The sequence below is a fragment of the Schistocerca cancellata genome, chromosome 5 (assembly GCF_023864275.1).
Source record: "Schistocerca cancellata isolate TAMUIC-IGC-003103 chromosome 5, iqSchCanc2.1, whole genome shotgun sequence".
Lineage (NCBI taxonomy): Eukaryota > Metazoa > Arthropoda > Insecta > Orthoptera > Acrididae > Schistocerca > Schistocerca cancellata.
The window spans coordinates 95,597,249-95,624,263 of NC_064630.1; the positions used below are offsets into that span (position 1 = coordinate 95,597,249).

The 27,015-nt window shown below is 42.4% G+C and overlaps 1 protein-coding gene across 1 annotated transcript in view; it reads left to right on the top strand.

Annotated features, from left to right (window-relative positions):
* The window catches only part of LOC126188382 (macrophage mannose receptor 1-like), a 119,279-nt gene that overhangs the window by 36,457 nt on the left and 55,807 nt on the right, over positions 1 to 27,015 (top strand). The window contains exon 5 of the mRNA XM_049929981.1: positions 26,334 to 26,508. Coding sequence (XP_049785938.1) covers positions 26,334 to 26,508 — 175 coding nt within the window. The remainder of the gene's footprint in view (positions 1 to 26,333; positions 26,509 to 27,015) is intronic.

Genomic DNA, 27,015 nt, shown 5'->3' on the forward strand with positions numbered 1-27,015 from the left:
GTGAAACATACTGGAAGCTGTTTAAAATAGTGCTCAGGTGCGGGTATGACTCTGAATCTGAGGGTTCCGTACAAAAGTATAGCGACAGTTCATCCAACCTGACAGTCGATAACCTCAACCATTTTTACCTGTTATCGACATTGATACTGGCAAGATATCAGTCCCAGGATTTCTAAGACTTTCGCGTATGTTTTAATTTTAAGTCGAAGTCAGATAACGAATGACAAGAGAAATACTTTTCGTGTGATATAATTATAAATTAACAATTTTCCGTTTTTCCGCTTTACTTGTACTGTGAAGTCTTACTTCTTGCCAAATTTCATGACAGGAAGTAATCTATAGGTTTTAATTAGTGAGTTTACGCAATCAAAATATGTGACACAAACGTCTGTTTCTTTCGATTCCATTAAGTTGAAACCTTCCATTTTTTACATCGCCGAGGGATTATAGCCCTTAATATTTTATTTACTTATTTGTTTATTTATTTCACCTGATCTGATACGGCCATAAGGCCCTCTCTAACATCGGACCAGGGTTTCTCACACACAGTATCTTTTTTACGTCGTATCCCTAAGAAAGAACAGTTGTAATATGACGAATAGGATTAAAATGATTTGAGTGTCGGAACGGCAGTGTGAGTAAATTATACTCACTATGAGTTAACGAAGTGAATAGTGGCAGTACTTCTACTATTGCAGCTGCTGCCACTAATAGTGATATTAGTATTAATAACAATAGTGACAGTAATAATGATAATAATAACAATAATGATCGTGGCATATATAAGACGAATTGATAGGTGTAGAAAAAAGATGTTTTCTGATAGAGCGACTTGTGGGGTAGGGAAATTTAAGGAAACTACATCGCCTAAGAATACGGGGAAATGAGGAAGATCGGTTTGGAAAGTAGGATGCACAAGGGTAAAGGGTACGTACAAGGACAATTCTAATCTGTATTGTTGCTTTAGCCGATATGTCTTACCACGTGGTAATTCCTGGAATTAAGGAAAACGTGGGAGGTAGAACCCGCCAATATAACTTTCTTTTCACACACCTGTTTATTTAACGATATATAAACTGTGTTTTACGGATAATAGAAGCATTTAACCACAAAATTTTCTTTAACAAAATGAACAAATTTGCAAAACCTTAAGCTGAATAAGCTTTTAATCTTTGCAAAAGAAATCTCTAGTGCTGTATTGCAAAACAGCAAACAATATGACAATGATTACGGCCGGACCTGCAGGTCGCCCGTTGTCGGATAAAACAGCGGTGTTTACTGCCGCGCTGGACACAGTCTCTCGTATTAACTGCCCTTCTGCAAAACATGAAAACTGTATAAGCACCGATGAGGACAGGAGTGATTCAGTTACTCAAAACAAATGGCTTAACCTTGAATTTGGAAGCTGCATGTCGAAAGGTTCGGGATTAAAATGCGTATCTGTGCTTTAAGATTAAACAGATTAGCAAAAAATATGACAATGATAAGGCTTACTTCAAAGCAACCAACCTCTTAATTTCAATCGACAACCAAGGTGCGACTGGATCCCAACCCGTCCCTTCTGTCAATTTTACTAAATCCCTGGTGACAGTTGGCTGTTAATATTTTCAAGGTTAAACTGGTTGTCAGTTATTAAAACCGTTCTGAAGGAACGTCTTAAAACATCACTTGTAAACACTTATTACAAGATAACTCACTCAACGGAACCGCAAGATCCAGCTAAAATACACCAATAATGACCCTGTCTTTCAAACACGGAAATGAACAGCTTAGTACAACAGGTTGTTCAGATTATAAGTAATGGCTGAGAAATGACATTACAATCAAAGAATTGAACCGGTTAACAGCTAAATCTAACCACAAGGGCCGTCTTTTGTTTAACGGCAACCTGTGCCTTATTACAGTGGTTGCAGCTGTATTAACAACCAAAAGCTAATTAATTATAACATTAATGATCGGGTACAAACCAGAAAGAAAAGGCAATATAACAAGGGGACAAATTTTCAAACGACAACTAGTGCCTTAGTATAATAATGCTGCCTATATTTACGACCAAAGAACCGACCGAGTAAAACTGAGGGTCGGGTAAAAACCAGAAAATAATGAGGGCAGGTAGACAATGAACAAATCACCACGAGGATTACAGAATGTTACTCCCCTTCGTGAGCAAGCAGTTCCGTGGATCCACGATGTGTCGCAGCGGTTACTGAGGGGTGCCGATGAAAGCCAGGTAGAAGAGGGCAGCCAGGCCACGAGCGGTCGTCCGACAGGAATGATACCAACCAGCCGACGGGATGTCGACCTGCTGGTTGTAGTCGAAGCTGACCCCCGGTGAAGTACTCTGGTATCTTCGCTCTGCGCAGGCCCTCCTTGCGCTGCTCGTGGCTTCGGCCGCTCGGACCCCGTGACCACCTCTTGCCGCGACGCTACCGCCAATCCAAAAACTTCGTGCCTCCCCCCTAGGGACAACGAACCCCGTATATATACACATCAACAAAAGTTGTGCATTACCGCGGTTCCCAGAACTCCTGAAGATAGACGTTGACTGTGGATGTTGTATCACAGACACAGTCCCTTTGACTGTTTAGAGATGTCACTAAGCCGGCCGCTGGTGGCCGAGCGGTTCTAGGCGCTTCAGTCTGGAACTGCGCGACCGTTACGGTCGCAGGTTCGAATCCTACCTCGGGCAGCGATGTGTGTGATATCCTTAGGTTAGTTAGGTTCAAGTAGTTCTAAGTTCTAGGGAACTGATGACATGAGATGTTAAGTCCCATAGTGCTCAGAGCCATTTGAACCATTTTAGATGTCACTAAACCCGCCAAAAGATGTAAACAACCATGCATTAGCAGCGCCTATTAGACGGAGGGGGCCCGACAGCCGATCAGTTCCAGTCATTTCACCAGAAGGAGGTACACAGCTCGTCTGTAGTTCAACCTTGCCTAGACGGTCAATGCCGCGGTTCGATCGCGTCCGCATTGTTACTTTGTGCCAGGAAGGGCTCTCAACAAGGGAAGTATCCAGGCGTCTCGGAGTGAACCAAAGCGATGTTGTTCTGACTTCGAGGAGATACAGAGAGACAGGAACTGTCGATGACATGTCTCGCTCAGGCAGCCCAAGGGCTACTACTGAAGTTGATGACTGATACCTATGGATTATGGCTCGGAGGAACCGTGACAGCAACTCCATCACGTTGAATAATGCTTTTCGTGCAGCCACAGTACGTTGTGTCACGACTCAAACTGTGCGCAATAGGCTACATGATGCGCAACTTCACTCCCGACGTCCATTTCGAGGTCCATCTTTGCAACCACGAAACTATGCAACGCGGTAAAGATGGACCCAACAACATGCCGAACTGACCGCTCAGGATTGGCGTCACGTTCTCTTCACTGATGAGTGTCGCATGTGCCTTCAATCAGACAATCGTCGGAGACGTGTTTGGAGGCAACCCGGTCAGGCCGGACGCCTTAGACACACTGTCCAGCGAGTGCAGCAAGGTGGAGGTACCCTGCTGTTTTGGGGTGGCATTACGTGGGGCCGACGTACGCCGCTGATGGTCATGGAAGGCGCCGTAACGGCTGTACGATACGTGAACGCCATCCTCCGACCGATAGTGCAACCATATCGGCTGCATATTGACGAGGCATTCGTCTTCATGGGTGACAATTCACACCCCCATTGTGCATGTCTTGTGAGTGGCTTCCTCCAGGATAACGACATCGCTCAACTCTATTGAACACTCCGGGGATAGATTGAAAATGGCTTTTTAAGGATGATGTGACCCACCAACCACTCTGAGGGATCTACGCCGAACTGCCGTTGAGGAGTGGGACAATCTGGACCAACAGTGCCTTGATGAACTAGTGGACAGTATGCCATGACAAATACAGGCATGCATTAATGCAAGAGGACGTTCTACTGGGTATTAGAGGTACCAGTGTGTACAGCAATATGGACCGTCACCTCTGAAGGTCTCGCTGTATGGTGGTACAAGGTACAATGTGTAGTTTTCATGAGCCATAGAAAGGGCGTAAATGATGTTTATGTTGACCTCTATTCCAATTTTCTGTACAGGTTCCGGAACTCTCGGAATCGAAGTGATGCGAAGGTTTTTTTGATGTGTATATCGGCAAGCAAAGACCTTCTAAGGACACTACCCACAGATACCAACTCTTCCTCATAGATATTTGCAATGGGGCCGCAAGAGTCGATACTACATCTGAGCCAATGGCGCCAGACAGAACAGTCTACTAATTCAATGGCGCCACGGGTCAATGTCATTTACTGTCTTCTGAAGCTGGAAATGTTATTCAGTTCTCTTGTATGACGGTGGAGAATGTTCCAGAGTCGGGTTCCTGCTATTGAGAAGGACTTAGAGAAATATGTTGAACGATAGAGTGGATCAGAAGGCATTTTGCTCTGATGGAAAAGTGTGTTTCTGCCATGTTGTTCAGACATGAGTGTTAAGGTCGAGAAGAGATATGAGGGACAGTGTTCGTTGATAAGACAGCAGATGTGGAAACTTTTGCGCATAGAATGGTGAAGTACAATCAAAGAATCGAACGACGTCGATATATCGAACATAGGCATTCATTATCAGTTCCGGGTGCCGTGAGATTTCTTGAGAAAAGTCTTTCAGAATAACATCACTGTGATTAGCAAGTGCAAATTTCTTTTTCAGGTCAAGACATAAATTTCAACTTGATAGGTCTAGCAACTCCTAACAAAAAGGGTTTTTAAGAGTCGGACAGACAGACAACAATGTAATCCTATAAGAGTTCCGAGTCTACCGATTTAGTTACGGAACCATAAAAAAATGTACTGCTGCTCATATCTTTGTAACAAACGAAGTTACAAGAAATGGAATCATATTGTTTTAATATAGTTTGATTGAGCAAGTGTCGCATATGGTCAGGATATTGTTTGCGGTTGTCAGTAGCACACAATATGACCTTAAGGTAAACTGTCAGTATCCCAGGGTTCTTTCAGATGGGAAAGCTAACTCGGTAAAATAGGAAGTGTTCCTATATAGAATTTAACCGTTTTGTAGTTTCAACATTATGCAGCAGATGGCTGTTTATTAATCATAGTTACCAGCTAGCAAGCTGCAAAGCTAAATTTACAGTCCTATCTCTCTTCACGATGAAAACGAAACCGGGTTCTCGAAGTGATCAACTGAAGGAAAATATGGGATGTTCAAAAAGTCTCTCCGCAGTGCCGTATGATTGTTCGCCTGCCTGGGTTACTTCCCTTCAAGTGGACTCTCCCAACATTCCACTGTTTCATTTGTCTCAGCTAGCGTCAGTAGTATCGTTGGTATGTGTCGTTACGTGTTGACGTGAACGTTTAAGTTTATTCCTTTGTTTCGTATTTGTCACTATTAAAATGCTAACCATTGAAGAACTTGTGTTTTTACTCAAGCAAGTGTTCATAGCTAGCGGTAAATAGACAGTTTCAGTTGTCCCGGAGACAACACTCCCGCATCGCGATACTGTGCGAGATTTAATTAACAAATTTCGAAGTACCGGTTCAGTGACAGATGCACCGAGAAGTTGTCGTCCTAGCGTTTTGTCTGAGGATAAACTACTTGATATTTCTGATAAAAGTCCATGAATCCGAACAAGTCAGAAAACTCGCCCAGAAAATCGATGTTAGTGTCGGAAATGTCCACCACACAACTGTAAGGAAAAAATTAGGACTTTTCCCATACAAAGTGACAGTCGTGCAAGAACTGAAAAATACTGATCATAGCAAGAGACTGCATTATTGTCAACGGTTCAAAAATTTCGTTCAACAAAATGGAAAGGATATTCTTAATGAAACGTTTTTCACTGATGTGGCGTGGTTTCATTTATCCGAGTACATGAAATCGCAAAATTCTCGTATGTGGAGTACTGCAAATCCGTTGTGTTTTCATGAGGAACCACTTCATTCTGTGAAAATAGGAGTTTGGATTGCAATTTCTAGACTTCGGATTGTGGGTCCCATAATTATGTTTCAACGAAACAATAAACGCACAACGATACTGCAGTGATATTCTGTACCCATTCATAAGAGAACTTGTGTTAAGTGAAATACTGAACGGTTGGTTATTTTCAACAAAATGGTGCAACCGCGCGTACAGCTCGCGTTTGAATGTCACTGCTTGCTGATGATTTTGGTGATCGCATAATTTCACAGGGACTTTGGCCTCCACGGTCTCATGACCTAAAAGCACCTGACTGTTTCTTCTGTGGTGCAGCGAAAGCAACTGTCTATAAAAACCGTCCAAAATCCATCGATGAATTGAAAACTGCAATATCCACTTTCACTGCTTCTGTTACAGAAGAAATGTTACATCTTGTGTTTGGAAACATGATTAGACGAATTGAATTGTGTATTCAACAACAAGGGGACACTTTCAACATTTAATGTGATAATTTGTAAGTAAAAATGAATATTCAATAAATTAATAACTTGTATTTCACTGAGTTTCGTTTCGGTATATTCACTGCGACATACGGCGCGCGCGACTAACAATCATACGGCACTGCGGAGAGAATTTTTGAACACCCCGTAGTAGTTACGGTTGCCGTAGCCGGATCGGGGAGTAACGTGACGGTTTCCTAGCCTGGCAGGGACGGGGAAATATTTTAGAAGAGATTAAAACCATACAGAGGCACATCAGAGACGAAAATTCCTATAAGGTGGCTTGCATGTTGAAATGGTTGTTTCAGTACTAGAATGCTCGTCTTCAACACGGCGGTAATTGTGGCGGGCCGATCTTCGGTTGCTGGGACCGACAATATTGAGAATCAGATGAGAGCGAACCGTTCGATATGCCTGATTGTTGCGGGCAACACATTAGATCACGTGACTGATTCAGACTCTCCCATTGGTTGGCTCATAGCTGCTACGACAGGGGCCCCAGCCCTATTCGTGGCACAGCCTCTCGCTACCTAAAGGCGTCGCCCGGCCACTCCTCCCTGCTTGAGCGTCAGTATTTCTAATCAACAGATTTTTCGGTTAGACTGTGGCTGGGCGTCTTTGTGTTTTCCAGAGAGGGAATATTACGAGGGTGCCTCTCGAAATAAAATAGATAAAAATAACGAAAATAAATTTATTGTGCCTATGGGGTACTGTACACAATAGAGCTACAAGATCGGAACAGTAAATGAAATACTCACAAGGAATACTGACTTGTCTTGGTAAATTGTTTATCGGTTCACTCGGAGAAGTATATCGTCTAGTCTACAGCCTCGAACCTCTTGTAGCTACCTGCTTAAAAAGCTAGTCACACAAACATCTGTCTCGCAATATTTTTACTCTCTTATGAAGCTTTTTGTGAAGAACAACTCACAATTTGGAAAATAAAAGTAGCGGCCGTAAATATAGCTCTAGGAACGAAATGGTCTCCACTGTTCGCAACTTAACCTTACTCTAGCGCGGAAAGAAGCTTTGTATATTGGCATAAACATATTTGACCATATACCATTTGGCAGATAATTGAAACACATAAAAAAATAGGAATTTTTCTCGCGAAATCCTAATCGACATACGGTTTTCTGAATGTAGATTAATTTTTTAAATTTAATTCAAAAAATGGTTCAAATGGCTCTGAGCACTATGGGACTTAACTGCTGTGGTCATCAGTCCCCTAGAACTTAGAACTACTTAAACCTAACTCACCTAAGGACATCACACACATCCATGCCCGAGGCAGGATTCGAACCTGTGACCGTAGCAGTCGCGCGGTTCCGGACTGAGCGCCTTAACCGCGAGACCACCGCGGCCGGCAAATTTAATTACAGATTGAAATTAAAGTAAGAATCTATTAACGGTTTAAATCGCCTTAACTTATCCCTACCTTCGCAGACTGTATCTCATTTCTAAATCTACTCGTTTGTTCAACATCACAATCAGGTGTCGTGAAAATAATCCACGGAACATGCGAACAGCTAACTAATTTACCACGACAGTGGTACCTCAGCTCATAAATGAAACTAATGACAAAAAGTCGGCTGTCAAAAATATTTTCAGAGTTAATTTTGAGTAGACCGTGAACAACGCTCTCTGCACTGACTCTCAAATATGGCGTTGCCGCTTCCGAATTTTTACTCGACTGGCAAACCACTCTCAGCACGCGAACTCACAAACATGCTATTGACGATATGGTTTTCGTCTCTCAATCAGCATCAGTTGCACTCAAGTTTGCTCACTGAGAACATTGATTGTAACGACGTGGTCCATGACACAACTTTTTTTCAAATTTATTCCTGATATTCAACTTAACTTTACTAGGGGTAGATGTACTACCTAAATCGAGATGTGAAAATTTGTGCCGGACCAGGTCTCGAACCTGGATTCCCCGTTTACCACGACCAGTCGCCTTACCATTTAGACTACCCGAGAACGCTCACCAGACCGATCCGAAGTTGCATCTCATGCATAATCTATTTCTTCTTGTAGGTTTAATTCATTTACTCACATTCGCACATCTCGTGATTCCCGTTCGGTGCCGCGACATGAGTGAACCGTCTTTGTTCGTGAATCGGACTATAGCAGACCCGGATTATATAAGTGGTGGTGGTTAGTGTTTAACGTCCTGTCGACAACGAGGTCATTAGAGACGGAGCGCAAGCTCGGGTTAGGGAAGGATTGGGAAGGAAATCGGTCGTGCCCTTTCAAAGGAACCATCCCGGCATTTGCCTGAAACGATTTAGGGAAATTACGGAAAACCTAAATCAGGATGGCTGGAGACGGGATTGAACCGTCGTCCTCCCGAATGCGAGTCCAGTGTGCTAACCACTGCGCCACCTCGCTCGGTGTATAAGTGGTAAGGCGACTGCTGGCAGTAAGCAGGAAATGCGGGATCGAGGCTGGGTCCGGCACAACATCTCATATGTTGCTTTAGGTAGTACGTCTATACTTACTACGGTTAAGTTAAATTTCAGGAATAAACTTCAATTTTTTTTTTTACCTTTAAATAAAACTCCCATTATGGATCCCAAGGAACTGAAAATTGTTAGCGTTTGTATCTTGGAGGAAACTTGGGCCAGGTTGGGTCTTGCTAGAGACTTTGTGGATATAGAAGCGAATTGAGTAACTCAGATGGTGATCATGATCTAAAGTTCAGGTTTGGAGGGCAATGACGACTTGATGGAGTTGATGGAGAACCACAGACAAAAAATGAACACAGAGGAATTTGTTGACTTGCAACGTGACAGACCAGAGTTACGCTTTGGGAAATTTCTAGAGAGGAGCAGGTAGAGTTACTGCGTGTTTCAAGTGCTAATATGAAAGAGATTCGTACCATATTGAGTGAAGTGTAAGAAACACCACCCGAACAAAAAGAGCAAGGGACATTTTAAATGCCATTATGGTGTCACATTTTTGGAAAATTGTACAATGAATGAAATGGCAAATAGTTCTGGTTCGTTATCTCGTGAAAACGCAAGCGACTGATCCCCCAATCTATGCACTTTTCCAAAAAAAAAAGAGAAAAAGCATCTTAAACTCTACACAGTCGTTCGCCATTATTACGGAATGGGACTCTCCTTTGAAGCAGCAGTCTTCCTGTAAGAATGCTGAGTATCCCGGCGGTAGCACTGAGTAAAGAGTTCTCGGGTTTGCAGCCACGTCAAATGATTAAAATTATACGAACTTTGTGTGACTGCTGCTACGTCCCTTATACAGCCGGCGGTGACGTCACTGACACCTGCGGCATCGCCGTATATGGGCATACGTTGAGTCGGCGTTCGATGTGCACGCATTTGACTCAGCACCACACCTACGGTTATTGTTAAAATTACTCTCATATGCGGTACCAAGAGAAATTTGTGATTGGATGAGGACTTTTTAGTCCGGAGGACACAGCGTGTTATGTTGGATGTAGAGTCGTCGTAAGATGTAGAAGTAACTTGTAACCTCTCCACTTAAAATAGTTCACCGCAACCTCTCAACAGAAAATGTTAACATAAATAATATTCACGTTAAGTGTAGCCTCCCCACAAAAAAAATAAAAATGAATATTATTGGGTTAATCATTCTAATTTAAGTGTAACGTCCCCACAAAATTCATTCCTTTCACATTTGTAACCTCAGAACAAAACTGGTTCCCATTTATAACCTCCCTACAGAAATTCCTTCACATTTGACCTCCACACAAAATTTGTTTCCCATTTAATGAAAGCTCGAAACAGAAAAATTCCTAAACCTCGTAATAAAAAATAAATTCAGTAACCTGGTAGAATTTGTACGACAGCAGCGCTGCGTCATGGCCCTGTAAGATCATTCTGAATAAAAAAAAGGGAAAAATTCTTACCTCAATAAAAACGGCGAATATATCTGCTCTTATATGAAAATTTTCCGGGACAGCTCTGTGCAATGCTGGTCGATAGATTTGTCATTTTATGAAAGGAAGCCACTGATTTTTCTTTTGCAACAATAGGAATGATCATGGATTGAAGAAATTAGTAAATTCTTTAAATTGAAATGAATGTTTTTTAGAACTTACTTTATGTCACGAAGATTATTATTAGGACATTTTTAAAAAGATTTACATGGGACTTTACATACCATTACTAGATATGCGCGAGGCTGCTTTTTACCTTATACAATAACACTCAGGCTCCGGCATCGCTGCACCGCGACCGGCCCAGCCAACATGATACACTATACCACACCAGAGCAGACAGGCGACTGCTCGCTAGCAACAACTTTCTGCTACTGCTACACAGTTCGTACTGCAGTCAACACTGCTCTTCGGTCTCAGATTCTCTTATAGCTTACATATTGCAGGCAGCACATACCTCTTACAAACTTCAGTTGTGCCCCAGGGAAGTTTGTTGGAACCCTTGCTGTTCATGCTATATATTAATGACCTTGCAGCGACATTAAAAGTAAACTCAGACTTTTTACAGATGATGCCGTTATCTATGATGAAGTACTGTCCGAAAGAAGCTGCATTAATATTCAGTCATATCTTGATAATATTTCAAAGTTGTGCGGAGATTGGCATCCTACTCAAAATGTTCAGAAATGTAAAACTGTGCACTTCACAAATCTAAAATAGTAGTATCCTACGACCATAATATCAGTGAGTCACAGCTGAAATCGACCAACTCATACAAACACCTGGGTATAACATTCCATAAGGATATGAAATGGAATGATCACATAGGCTCAGTTGTGGATAAATCAGGTTGTAGACTTCGCTTTATTGGTAGAATACTGTGGAAGTGCAACCAGTCTGCAAAGGAAACTGCTTTCAAATCACTCGTGCGACCGGCTCTAGAATATTGCTCAAGTGTGACCCGTACCCAAGAGGGCTAACGGGGGATATTGAACGTATACAGAGAGGGGTAGCACGAATGGCCACAGGGTTTTTTATCTCCTTCTGAAATTAGGAAGATAATAAACTCTCTCAAGAATAAAAGCTCACATGGAATTGATGGCATTTCCAGCAGGATAATGAAAGCGTTTTCCCAAGAAATAAGTGGGATTCTTAGCCAGATATGTAATAGCTCTCTGAAGCATGGTATTTTCCCAGATAGACTGAAGTGTGCCATTGTTGAACCACTACAGAAAAAAGGGGGTACGTCTGATGCCAACAACTACCGCCCGATCTCTCTTCTGACTGCCTTATCCAAAATTCTTGAAAAAGTAATGTGTTGTAGAGTAGCTTCACACCTTTGTAAAAATAAAGTTTTAACAAAATGTCAGTTCGGTTTCCAGAAGGGTTTTTCAAAGGAAAACGCTATATACAGGGTGTCCCAGCTATCTTGTCCACCCAAAATATCTCTGGAACAATAACAGCTATTGGAAAACTACTTTCACCGGTATCAATGTACGGCTGGGTCCCCTGAATGTACATATTTGGAAACATTCTAAAACAAAAGCATATGTGTTTTTTAACACAAACTTATGTTTTTTTAAATGGACTTCCTATATTTTTTCTTCAGCAATCCATAGCATGACAAAGCACATACACAATGGCGTTGATTGCATCGCAATATTCCCATTACATCCCGAGATATTAAGACGCGAAGTTGACGCTTGAAACACTCGACATGCGCTGCTAGCGCACGTCCTGAGGCTCAGGCGTGAACCCCATGCTGCCCGTAATCGCGATGTGATTGACATGCATAATTACACTTCCATACTTATCAAGAGGTCCGAAACGAATAATACGGACTGCTGCCATCCTGCTGCGATTACGGGCAGCATGGGGTTCACGCCTGAGCCTCAGGACGTGCGCTAGCAGCGCATGTCGGGTGTTTCAAGCGTCAACTTCGCGTCTTAATATCTCGGGATGTAATGGGAATATTGCGATGCAATCAACGCCATTGTGTATGTGCTTTGTCATGCTATGGATTGCTGAAGAAAAAATATAGGAGGTCCATTTAAAAAAAACATAAGTTTGTGTTAAAAAACACATATGCTTTCGTTTTAGAATGTTTCCAAATATGTACATTCATGGGCCCCAGCCGTACATTGATACCGGTGAAAGTCGTTTTCCAATAGCTGTTATTGTTCCAGAGATATTCTGGATGGACAAGATAACTGGGACACCCTGTATACTTTCACTAATGAAATATTAAATGCTCTGAGTAACCGAAAGTCACCCCTTGGGATTTTTTGTGATCTATCAAAGGCTTTTGATTGTGTAAATCATGGAATACTTCTAGATAAGCTCAAGTACTGTGGCATGAATGGGACAGTGCTCAAGTATCTAACTGAAGAGTGCAGAAAGTTGAAATAAACAGTCCACATAATATGCAAAAAACTGGTGATTTCTCAAACTGGGGAACAATCAAGAATGTGGTGCTGCAAGGTTCGGTCTTGGGTGTTCTGCTGTTTTTAATATATATTAATGACTTGCCATTCTATATTCACGAAGATGCAAAGCTAGTACTTTTTGCCGATGATACAAGTATAGCTGTCAAACCGAACAGACAAGAAATAACTGGTGAAATTGTAAACAATGTTCTTCAGGAAATCATTAAGTTGTTCTCTGCAAATGGGCTCTCATTAAACTTTGACAAAACACAGTACGAGTACATACAGTTCCACACAGTAAATGGAATGACACCATTAATAAATATAGACTTCGATCAGAAATCGGTAGCTAAGTTAGAATATTCAAAAGTTCTAGGTGTCTGCATTGATGAGGGGTTGAACTGGAAAAAATACACTGAGGATCTGCTGAAACGATTGAGTTCAGCTACTTATGCTATTAGGGTCACTGCAAATTTTGGACATATACATCTGAGTAAATTAGCTTACCATGCCTATTTTCATTCTCTGCTTTCGTATAGCATCATATTCTGGGGTAACTCATCATTGAGTAAAAGAGTATTCATTGTACAAAAGCGTGCAATCAGAATAATTGCTGGAGCTCATCCAAGATCATCCTGCAGACTCTTATTTAAAGAGCTAGAGATCTTCACTGTAGCCTAACAATATATATATATATATATATATATATGAAATTTGTAATTAACAATCCGAACGAATTCAAAAGTAATAGCAGTGTACATGGCTACAACACTAGGAGAAAGGATGATCTTCACTACTCAAGGTTAAATCTAACTTTGGCTCAGAAGGGGGTAAATTATGCTGCCACAAAAGTCTTTGATCACTTACCTAATAGCATCTAAAGTCTGACAGATAGCCATACAGCATTTAAAAGTAAATTAAAAGAATTTCTTAATGGCAACTCCTTCTACTCATTAGATGGATTTTTGGATATAGTAAGTGGGTAATTTCCCCAACACCCACAAAAAAAAATATTGAGTGTCATGTAATATTTTGTGTAATATTTTGTATAGACACCTTTTATTAACCTGACACGTTCCACATCATTACGAAGTATCGTATTCATGATCTATGGAACAAGTACTAATCTAATCTAATCTAATCGCTGGGAGAGTGTCACAGAGTTACTGAAGGAACTGAGCTGGAAGGCTCTTGAAGACGGACGTAGACTATCCCGAGAAAGTCCATTAACAATGTTTCATGAATCGGCTTACAGTGATGACTCTATGAATATATTACAACCCCCTGTGTATCGCTTACATAGTGATTGTGAGGATAAGATTAGAATAATTACTGCACTCACAGAGGCATTCAGACAATCATTGTTCCAGTGCTCCATACGTGAATGGAACAGGAAGAAAGCCTAGTAACTGGTACAATGGGTCGTACCCTCTGCCATGCACCTCACGGTGGTTTGTAGAGTGTAGATGAAGATGTAGATGATTTAGAAAACTTATTTGACGAAACATCAGCCTTGGTTCACACTAACGGCTTCTGGAATTGTGTAGTAGAGAAGCTGTTGAAACAAAAATCACCGGTAACGCCTTAAATAGAGACTTTGGCCTGAAGCTCAGCACGGCATGGGATCCAGCGATCGCGCCGTTGAAGATGGAGCATCGAACGCCGAGTCGACGTATGCCCATATATGGCGACGCCGCAGGCTCCAATGACAAAAATGGCTCAAATGGCTCTCAGCACTATCGGACTTAACATCTGAGGTCATCAGTCCCCTAGACTTAGAACTATTTAAACCTAAGTAACCTAAGAGCATCACACACATCCAAGCCCGAGGCAGGATTCGAACCTGCGACCGTAGCAGCAGCGTGGTTCCGGACTGAAGCGCCTAGAACCGCTCGGCCACAGTGGCCGGCGCTCCAGTGACGTCAGAACCGGCAGCTAGTGTATACAAGGTGCGTACTAGCAGTCATCATTGGCAGTCATACCACTTTACAGTAGCCTAGGAGCGCTTGGCCGAAAGCTCGTGTTATTTTAAGCGCTTGACGCAGCTGGAACCCGAGAACTTTTTATTCAGTGTTAGTGTAGCGAGCCTCTGCATCCCTACATCACGTACCTCTACGTGGCTTCGCGTTAAACATTTGGGGAAGCTGCGCGTCAAGAAGGCTAATTTATTGATTTCGCTAGCCTTCCTGCTGCGCTGCCTTGACGAGAAGACTATTCCACGATTTGCTGTGGTATCCCATCTTATCGATACCCCTCACCACCAGGAGGATATTTCGTGGTGACAGCTTCGCATCACTACGAGAAAGGGTACACAACACCAGGCGACAGCTCGATTCGAGTGGACGTGCTCTGATGGCCTCGCATGATTCGTCAGATATTATCCGGTGTCTGTTTCCTAAAGCATGCTCAGCTAAAGCAGCTTTCTCGGGGTAGCGTGGGCGATAAAACGTCTCATGCTCCTTCCTACGTTGTTGCACTGTGCATACTGTTTGTCCGACGTAAGGCTGGCCACACTCACACGGTATCTTGTCGACGCTACAGCTGGAAACGTTGAAACTCAACAAAGCTCCAGGGCATGATGGAATCCTTATCAGATTCTATAGTGAATTTGCGGCTGAGTTAGCCCCTCTTCTAACTATTGTAGATCCCTCGAACAAAAAACTAATTCTTGGAAAGAAGAACAGGTCACACCCGTCTACAAGAACGGTAGTAGAAGTGATCCAAAAAAATATCGTCCAGTATCCTCGACATCGATTTGTTGTAGATTCCTAGATTATTTTATTATTTTAAGCGCTTGACGCAGCTGGAACACGAGAACAATCAAGGACACTCACAGCTTTGGACTGGAAATATGTCGACGCAGCTACGATTTCCCAACAAATCTCCACACGAACTACAGAGAGGCAGAAATGAAAGTTCAGCCGCTTTTCGCAACAACAACGCGGTGTGGACCACAGACCCTCAGAACGCACCATCATCAACTTGATGGCTAGAGGTATAGACAAGGGTGCAATGGCGGCACTTAAGTAAGGACTTAATTTCGCACTTTCGCCGCGGGACATTCCTGTCTGTAATGTAGTAAGTGGCGTCGAACAGGCAGTCCGCAAGCTCCCAAATGAAACAGCGGATGATCTACGGCGTGAAAGGAGCCGTATTCTCACGAAAGCAAATGTTACCAGAACCCCTACATGACCAGGGGTGAGCGCAATGGCCTGCGACCACTACACAACTGTGGTCCTTCCTGCTGACAGTGGGAATGTAGTCGTAATTATGGAATACGCGGACTGTGATACGAAGACTTGCTCACTACTGGAAAAGATTTTCATCGAAAACTCCCACGCAACCCAACATCGAGAATGATAAGAAAGACGCTGAATTGAAGCGCTCTTCGGTGGAAGACAGTGTAGTCAAGAATCTTCTCTCACGGGCACGTGGAACACCTACTGCTTACGCTATACAGAAGATCCACAAGGACGGGGTGCCATTTTGCCTCACCGTATCCACCATTGATTCAGGAACATACAAGTTGGCAAAGTACTTGGCCAACCTGCTCGCTCGGCATGTGGAACACTGCGAACATCATATTAAAAATTCAGCAGATTTTATCAACCGAATTAACCGTCTCGGACTTAGTAAGGGTGACATTATGGTCAATTCTGATGTGGTGGCGCTATTTGCGGATGTGTCTGTCATCGACTTTTTCGACTTGGTTTCCCAGTTCTTTGTAAGTGAAGTGGTCCAATTTTTTAGGCAGTCTCACGTCTTCTTGTTTTCTGTATTACCATTAGACGGACGGTGTTGCAATGGGTAGCCCGTTAGCTCCAGCTGTTGCAAACCTCTTCATGGAAAATTTTCAAAAAAATGGCTCTGAGCACTATGGGACTTAACTTCTGAGGTCATCAGTCCCCTAGAACTTAGAAGTACTTGAACCGAACTAACCTAAGGACATCACACACATCCATGCCCGAGGCAGGATTCGAACCTGCGACCGTAGCGGTCGCGCGGTTCCAGACTGTAGCGCCTAGAACCGCTCGGCCACTCCGGGCAGCAAAATTTTCAGGATGTCGCCTTAAGCACGGCGCCATTAAAGCCTTTCGATACGATGACGACACTTTCGTCATTTGGCCCCACGGACATAAGAAACTTGACGAGTTCTTGGGTCACCCCAACGACATTAACAGTAACATCCAGTTTACCATGGAAGTAGAAAAAGACGATGAATTACCCTTCGTCAACGCCCTCGTCCGCCGCTAACGAAATCGATGTCTTGGCCACAGCAACTATAGAAAGCCCACCCACATCGATCTGTACTTGCACGCCAACAGCCATCACCACCTGGCACAAAAGCGCACTGCTTTACAAACATGGTGCATTGTGCAAGAATGATATCAGATGACGATAACCTGCCCCGGGAACTGAACCACCCACGCAAGGAACGACAGCTATAGCGACCGTCAAGTACATGATGTGATTTCAAGGAACACAGAAACTTGCATTTTTACTATTCTGTGGCTCCGTGTCGGGCAAGAGAAATCGCCTGCTGAAACTACACAGGGTAAAACCGATCTTCAGGCCTCCAACAAAAATCCGTCACTTACTCAGACCAGTTAAAGCCGCAGTAGGTCTCAGAATACCCGCTACTTTGCGAGTGTGACCAGTCTTACGTCGGACTATCAGTACTCACTGTGGAACAACGCAGGAAAGAGTAGGAGAGGTCTCATCGCCTACGTTATCCCGAGGAATCTGCTTTAGCTGAGCATACTTTAGAAAACAGACACCGGGCAAAATTTGCCGAAACATTTGTCGTGGGTCGCATTAACGGCTTCTGGGAGTGTGTAATTAAAGAATCTCTTAGAATAAAAGTCACTGACGGTGACACGCGGCTCAGCACAGCGTGGAATCCAGCAACGGCGCTGATGAAGCGGGCGCATCGAACTCCGAGTGAACGTATTGCCATACATGGCGATGCCGTGGCCAACAGTGACGTCATAGCGGGCTGTATAAACGGCGCACCAGCAGTCTACTGGTAGTCATACCGATTGACAATGGCCAAGGTGTGCCTGCCCGCAACCTCGCGTAATTTTAATCACTTGGCTCGGCTAGAAGCTCGAGAACTTTTTATTTTTATTTTTTTTTCTTTATTGAATTTCAATTTCCCCCGAAGGGGGCGGGCTGGCAGCAGCTTAGTATGCCGCTCTTCAGCCTACAGACTTTGTGAGAAAGATGAAGAGAATAAATAATAAAAAACAGGCGATAAAATCGGAGACTTAAAGAGTAACATGGCGAAAAGAAATCGTGGAACTTAAAACAAAGAACAGATGGATGATGATGCTAATAAAATACACACGAAGCAGACAGGTAAAACAATAGACAGGCAATTAAAAAACACGGCGACAGTCTGGATTCTGTTCGCAAAAGACATAAAATTCACACCGAGCGACAGCATGGTTTCTGTTCGCAACGCGAGAAAGACGAACAACACTGAATAGTCACTGGAACACTGCACTAAAAAGTTGGCAAATGTGACATACCACAGCCGAGAGCAGGTGGGGGGAAACTGGACAGATGATGGGAAAACAAAAAAGGGGGAGAAGGAGAGTAAAAGCGAAGGGGGGAAGAACTTTTTATTTAGCAGTCTTCCTCTTCCTCCTTTTGTACCACCTACCCCCGTGAGAGACTATTAATCACGGAGCTATACACTGCACAATTCGCACAGGGTGGATGAAGGAAAGCTGGCCTGGAAAATATTTGATCAGCCTTAAAACAGGCAATATAACTTACACCATCCTAAACTGGGGCAGATTCTGAACATAAACTCATCAAGCCAAAAGAGTATTACACTGGACAATATGAATTTCAACGGAAAGAATTGTTTTTATCTCCAGAACGGAAGCAAAGAACGAATTTCTTTTGTGATCTGAGGTAGCAGTCACTAAAGTTTATTAGGCATTGGTCAGTTGGGCTGTTTAGTGGTGATATATTAATACTCAACCTGGACGCAGCCAGTTCGTGATTTTATTTTGGAAGAAATTTCATCCCCACATTGACCTGAACGGAGTAACTGAGGTGGCGATGTAGGCGTCTTGATCACCAGATAGTATGACCATCTACAGGGTTAGAAGTATTACAGAAGAGAGGTGTAAGACGCTGGACGGTGAGATGCCACCGTCAGATGGTGAAGTTCCGCTTCAGGCAGACTATATGCTTCTGTCTCTACCATTAGAGTATTTTTAAATCAACACTTTTTCGAGTGTGTTAATCCCGTCCTCCATCTGTTGCTGTTTTGAACTAATTTTTTAATAGTTCCTGTCTACTGCCACCCAACATCCTCGGTAACTCATTTTGTATTTTCAAATCTTTCCTCTCCGCTACTTAACCGAGATATATACCTGGATGCAGCAGCAGAGTTCCACTTCATTTTCCTTCCGTACATTTACAGGAACTTCTCCAGTGCTGAGACAAATCAGATACTGCTACAGAATTTTTAGCAATGATAACTTTTTTGGTCTGCTCTAACTAAGCTGCAGTACCTCCATCACTACTGTGCAATCTGTCGTCGTAGATGCGAAAAATTCTTCATCTCTTTTTCGCCTGTTCCTTCCTCTTGCTTTACGTTAAGCACCTCTGTGGTATCAACGTTCGATATCACACTTGTTAGGGGTTCCAGTTACCGACCGCGGTTCGTACTAGTATCAATGGACCCGCGAGTCAAGACTAACGCCGCGCCGCAGCAGGTAACATATATCCTGCGAGCTCTCGTCCACTCTTGCTCGGAACGTCAAGTAGGAAAGTAGTATAGCCTTCAGCTGATAGGAAGCAACCTCTAACAAGGCGCTTAATTAAAGTATGGCCTATGTGATGCCCCTGTAGCTCTGTTCGTAATTACACTACTGGCCATTAAAATTGCTACACCACGAAGATGACGTGAAACAGACGCGAAATTTAACCGACAGGAACAAGATGCTGTAATATGCAAATGATTAGCTTTTCAGAGCATTCACACAAGGTTGGCGTCGGTGGCGACACCTACAACTTGCTGACATGAGGAAAGTTTCCAACCGATTTCTCATATACAAACACCAGTTGACCGGCGTTGCCTGGTTTTGATGCCACGTGCAAGGAGGAGAAATGCGTACCATCACGTTTCCGACTTTGATAAAGGTCGGATTGTAGCCTATCACGATTGCCGTTTATCGTATCGCGACATTGCTGTTCGCGTTGGTCGAGATCCAATGACTGTTAGCAGAATATGGAATCGGTGGGTTCAGGAGGGTAATACGGAACGCCGAGCTGGATCCCAACGGCCTGGTATCAGTAGCAGTCTAGATGACAGGCTTATTATCCGCATGGCTGTAACGGATCGTGCAGCCACGTCTCGATCGCTGAGTCAACAGATGGGGACGTTTGCAAGACAACAACCATCTGCACGAACCGTTCGACGACGTTTGCAGCAGCGTGGACTATCATCTCGGAGACCAAGGCTGCGGTTACCCTTGACGCTGCATCACAGACAGGAGCGCCTGCTATGGTGTACTCAACGACGAACCTGGGTGCACGAATGGCAAAACGTCATTTTTTTCGGATGACTCCAAGTTCTGTTTACAGCATCATGATGGTCGCATCCGTGTTTGGCGACATCGCGGTGAACGCATATTGGAAGCGTGTATTCGTCATCGCCATACTGGCGTATCACCCGGCGTGATGGTATGGGGTGCTATTGGTTACACGTCTCGGTCACCTCTTGTTCGCATTGGCGGCACTTTGAACAGTGGATGTTACATTTGAGATGTGTTACGACCCGTGGCTCTACCCTTTATTCGATCCCCGCGAAACCCCACATTTCAGCAGGATAAGGCTTGACCGCATGTTGCAGGTCCTGTACGGACCTATCTGGATACAGAAAATGTTCGACTGCTGCCGTGGCCAGCACATTCTCCATATCTCTCGCCAATTGAAAACGTCTGGCCAATGGTGGCCGAGCAACTGGCTCGTCACAGTTCGGCAGTCATTACTCTTGATGAACTGTGGTATCGTGTTGAATCTGCATGGGCAGCTGTACCTGTACACGCCATCCAAGCTCTGTCTGACTCAATGCCCAGGCGTATCTCGGTCGTTATTAGGGCCAGAGGTGGTTGTTCCGGGTACTAATTTCTCAGGATCTACGCACCCAAGTTGCGTGAAAATGTAATCGCATGTCAGTTCTAGTGTAATATATTTGTCCAATGAATACCCGTTTATCATCTGCATTTCTTCTCGGTGTAGCAATTTTAATGGCCAGTAGTGTATTTTCCTCCTGACTCTGAAGACTCCTCTACCACCAGTTAAGTACAAGATATTGTTTTTTTACCAACGACTTCTAATTATTTTAGACGTTGTTGACCAAGACCATGCAACCAGTTCCTTACCGACTTCACTGACAGACCTGCTGTATATGCAAAGAAGAGATTTGTATGTTTCGATTTAGCATTGACGACGATTCGTTCGTCGTCATCATAGCAAACTCAGTTTCACTTGTGTATATAATCACTTTCGTTATAACTTTTTTATTCTGCACGCACATTCTACTCTAACGATGCTGTCATTTCTACTCACAGCCCTACTTTATCCAGGAGGCTGTTCCGCTTGCAACTGTATTACTCTTCTCCGTTTTCTTTTACTGTCTTCATTTCAATTTCGACATATGAGTTAAGCAATAGTCGTATCTTACATACTTTTCAGTACAATAGGAGGCGAATACTGCGAACCGTGAATGAAGGGCAAAAGACGATCCATTATTCCTAGATTTCTGGGAAGTGTTTGACAGTGCCGCAATGCAGATTCTTGACGAAGGTCGGACATACTAAATAGGTGCTCAGATGTATCCGTGGCTTCAAGACTTCTTAACTAATAGAACTCAGTGCGTTGTCCTGGACGGCGAGTGTTCATCGGAGACAAGTGTATCATCAGGAGTGCCCCAGGAAAGTGTGATAGGACCGCTCTCCTTCTCTGTACAGGGTGTTTCCGCAAGAACGTGCAAAAACGTAGCATAGAGAATGCACCACTGAACAATTTGAGGTAGGGAGCCTGGGGTCGGAGAAGCCAACTTAAGGAGATATGGAAGTGAACTTGTCTATTGCTTTGTCTAGCATTAGTGTTTTCCGGCTTATTTACGACTAACATGCGTATAATTTTACACGCACTTTGCTATTTATTTACATGTACTTTCTTTATTTCCTGCAAGGAAACAAGGAGGACGAGCCTGATTACTAGGAAGTCATTATGCAGTTTTTGTTTACTTTACTTATCTATAAGGTGGCTCTGTCCTACCTGAGTTGTTGGAGAACGTACCCTTGGCTGCTCGTGAGAGGATATGGACATAACATGACCGTGCACCGCCTCATTTCAGTCCTGATGCCCGCAACCTTACCAACGCTGTATTTCCTGGTCGCTGGATTGTTAGTTAGTTGGTTGCGTGTTCCATTGATCAATCGCACGGTACGGTAGCCGTTATGATGCGGAAAGTGTCAAGTGCACAAGAAATGCACATGTGAAACAATATTTTTTAATATATATATATATATATATATATATATATATATATATATATATATATATATATATATATGGAAGGGGAGGTCCTATTCCATGGCCTGCGAGGTCACGTGACCTAAATCCGCTTAATTATATATATATATATATATATATATATATATATTACAATACAGAGTTAAAGATTAATATTTCTGTTATTTACCCCATTCCTTTAAATGGCAAAAAATGCATATACTATATATATATAGATTTATTTAATCTTATTCAAGAATGCATCTACGGTATAGAAGGTGTTGTCAAGGAGCTATGATTTCAATTTATTTTTGAAGCTATTACTGCTGTCTGTCAGACATTTTATTTCATCTCGTAATTTGTCGAAAATTTTTATAGCAGCATATTTTACCCCTTTCTGTGCCAAAGATAGGTTGAGTAAAGGACAGTGTAAGTCTTTCCTTTTTCTGGTATTGTAATCATGAATGTCACTGTTGTTTTTAAACTGGTCCATGTTGTTGGGAACAAATTTCATTAGTAAGTCAATATACTGTGAGGCTGTTGTAAGAATTCCCAATCTTTTAAAAAGATGCCTACAAGATGTGCGACTATGAACCCCACACATTATTCTAACCACTTTCTTTTGAGCAGTTAATACGTTTCGTCTAAATTTTGAGTTAGCCCAAAATATTACTCCATATGACATCAGAGAGTGAAATTATGCAAAGTATGTTAGCTTACTAATTTCTATATCCTCAAAATTGGCAATTATTCTGATTGCAAAAGTTGGTGAACCTAGTCGCTTTAGAAGATCCAAAATATGGATTTTCCAATTAAGATTCTCATGTATATCTACACACAAAAACTTAGTATGCTCTATCCTTTCTACTGACTTTTGTTGATGTGTTATATTTATTGAAGGAACTGTCCTTTTTGCAGCAGAAAACTGGATGTACTGTATTTTCTTCAAAGTTTAGAGCAAGCCTATTTGTAGAAAATCAATTAATGACTTTTCCAAAGACCTTATTTGTATCATTTTCAATAGTATTTTCTTTTACTTGGTTAATAATGATGCTTGTATCATCAGCAAACAGTGTCAGTTCAGCTTCCTGTTTCAGATAGGAAGGGAGGTCGTTCACATATATCAAGAACAGAAGGGGACCCATGATTGAACCCTGTGGAACACCTAATGTAATTTCATCCCAGTTAGATGAAGTGGCAAACTTGTTTAAATCACTTGACCCATATAAGGAAACATTTTGCTTCCTGTTCTCTGGGTATGACTTAAACCACACATATGCTATTCCATTTATACCATGGAATTGTAATTTCTGTAACATAATGTCATGGGTCACACAATCAAATGTTTTGGACAAGTCACAGAAAATTCCTATTGGTGACATTTTACTATTGGAAGGGGAGGTCCTATTTCATGGCATGTGAGGTCATCTGACCTGAATCCCCTTAATTATTTCCTACGGGGATATCTAAAGTCACTTGTGTATAAGACTGCAGTTGATACGGAGATGGAATTAGTTGCCAGAATTGTAGCTGCCTGTGATGTGATTTGAAACACACAAGGGATATGGTCAGGGTGCGTCAGACTCTTGTTCGCCGATGTCATTTTTGCTTTGAGGTCGATGGCCATCAGTTTCAGCACATTTTGCAAGGCACAGTACAAACAGTACACTCATTGTATCAATAATGGTATTTGCAGTTCACTGTAACTAAAGTAAATAAAAAAGTACACAGGAATGTGATTTTATTCCTATTATCTCCTTAAGCTGGCTTCTCCGACCCAGGTACCCTACCTCAAATTGTTCAGTGGAGCATCTTCTATATCCTGCTAAATTTTTGCACGCTTTTACGGAAACACCCGGTGTACGAATAAACATAACATCTGGCCGATAGGGAGAGAAGCAGTCTGCGACTGTTAGCTGATGCGGCTACAGGGTACAGGAAAGCTTAGTGAATGTAGGAGGGTACGAGACGACTTACACAGAATTTATACTTAGTATGATGTATGACAGCTTCCTCTAAATGTATAGCAGTGTAAGTCAATGCAGATGAGTAGGAAAAACAAATACAGTACAATACAGCATTAGTGGTGTACTGCTTGACATAGACACGTCAGTTTAATATCTACGCGGTCCGTTGCAAAATCATAGGAAATGACGTGTGCACTGAACACTAGTTCGATCCACTCATGAGTATTACTCGAACATTTGGGAACTCTATCGGGTCGAATTAAAGAAAGACATCGAAGCAATTTAAAGGTGTGATGCTAGATTTGTTACTTGGAGGTTCTATCAGCAGAGGAGTTTTACGGAGCTCCTTCGTGAACTCATATGGGAATCATGTTTCTCTTGACGTGACGCCCACTACTGTTACTTATCATCAATGACTGTAGAAGTTATTTATTTCTAAAAAGGAATATACTACCCGGTTTCAGAACATGTATTCCATCTTCAGGTGCATATTAAAATGTGAGTCCCCAAAGGACGTATAACTGAGGTTAAAATGCATTTCTTAGGGATTAACATTTTAATATGCACCTAAAGATGGGATACAAGTTCTGAATCCACGTTGCCCTTTTCTTTTTAGAAATAAATAAATTTTACACCTGTAGCGAATTTCATCATTCAAATGACAATCCCTGGAGAGAAGACGACATTCTGTTCACGATATGATCTTGTGAAAATTTAGACAACCGGCGTTTGCGGCTGACTGCAGAACGATTCTACTACCGGCAACTTACATTTGACATGAGGACCGCGAAGACAAGATAAGACAAATTAGGACCCCTACAGCAGCATATAATCGCTTTTGCTGCATTTGCAAAGGGAAAGGAATGACTAGTAGTGATACAAGGTACATGTGGCAGCTTGTGGAGTATGTATGTCGACGTAGATATAGACAAGTAAAAAACGTCTTTAAGTGAGATTTATCCCCATGTTCCATAGTTTAAACCCCATAAATTCTCTATAACTGAAACTGTTCATGTATCTCAGTGTTTGGGCACGTTGAAAGTATCATTATTTGCATGAACGTTGGTCATAAAGTTTTAAGTATCATATCGAAACTAAAATGTACGTAATGAATCTTTTGTATATGTGTAGGTGCATGTGTGCATTGTTGGTACAGAATTAAAATCCCCGCGTTGGCAGTACTGTGGTACGCCGCTAGAGGTTTCCAGACGAAACGGTACATCCAACATTCACTTTATCATTTAAAACCTTGCGACTAGCCCCTTTGCGCACTCCGCTTTACCAGTGGGATGTATCACTTCATTTAGGCTCCTCTATCGGAGTGCTAAGATACTGCAGCACGAGACCTATAATGTTTACCGGAACTGCAGATATGTACCAACAAACAAGGAAAATATTAATTATGTAAGTTATACAGGGTGGGTTTCCGATATCGAACACTTTCAGTATCACATCTGCACGTCTTCCATGTATAACTCGTAAACCTCAACTTCCAGCGAAAACGTGTCGCAGTACAGAGTTAAACAACGTTAAATTTCCTACAAAGAAAGGGCCTATTCACTTTTTCTCTATGACTAATAGACGCGCATGGGCTTTGGTAGTTTTTGAAGCCCAATTTTCGGTAGTTCCCCGCCTTGATAGACCACAAATGTCATTCATCAAACTGTTCGTCTCGCCTTCCTCTAAACTATTGTGGTACGTTGTATGCAATGACAATGTTTGACTAACGTAGAAAATAAATAAAAATAGGCTACATTAAATATAGGAAAAGGGCACGTGACCATATGAAGTTTTTTGTCCAGAATCGTTTATACTGTTTCCCCTCAAAGCATGTACCTTTCCTCCTTACTCATACTGTATTTTTTCGAGATAATAATCAAAACTTTATGACTACCCTAGTAGCGCAGAAGAGTTAGCAGGTTGAACATATTCCTCAGAGATATACAGCGTTCAAAGTATCAGACCGAACGGAATACCTTAGTTGTTTTCGCCTGTTTGTACAACTTAGAATAAAGTTCCTGCAACGTCAATTACATCCTATCCTGTGTCTCTCTGCAAATCTAGGAGAACCTCTGTACACGCTGGATTACTCTCGCTGGTGGTCGAAGGGTCCGGACAACGTGGGCCAGAATTTCATGGGAAATCCAGGAGAAGACTGCGGGGCCATTCACAGGGACGGCGGACTCAACGATCTCCCGTGTGGCCAGAAAAATGCATTCTTCTGCGAAGTGGAAACCAGGTACTGCGTACATTTTGTCAATGAATCATATAAATAAGATTTTTACAGTCTTCAGAATTTATATTGGTCAGTTTTCTGTTATTCTAGCCTCTGCCTCTTGGCGTCATTATGACATACTGAATGACTGAGTATGGTACTTCTGCCTGCAGTACTAACAATGTGCTAGACGAATTACACGTACCTTTCTATCTGGTTTCTAAAGAGTGTTGTCGATTTCAGTGATATGTTCTATAATCTTAAATGAGTAATTATTTCTAGGAATTCGACTGTTTAGTTTCCCTTGTGGCTTGCATACCCGAAAAAAAGTTTTACTTACACTGGAAGGAGATTTCAAACACCAAAACGTCGATGTAAAAATTCATACGAAATTCCTGTGTTTTGATTTACTGATGACACAAAACCATGCTTCCCTGTATTCACAGGGTCATATCCTTTGGCAAATCTGAATAAAGTCCTTATGCACGAAACCTGCAAGAGGTTTTAGGAGAACTGTCTAGATCTACCAGA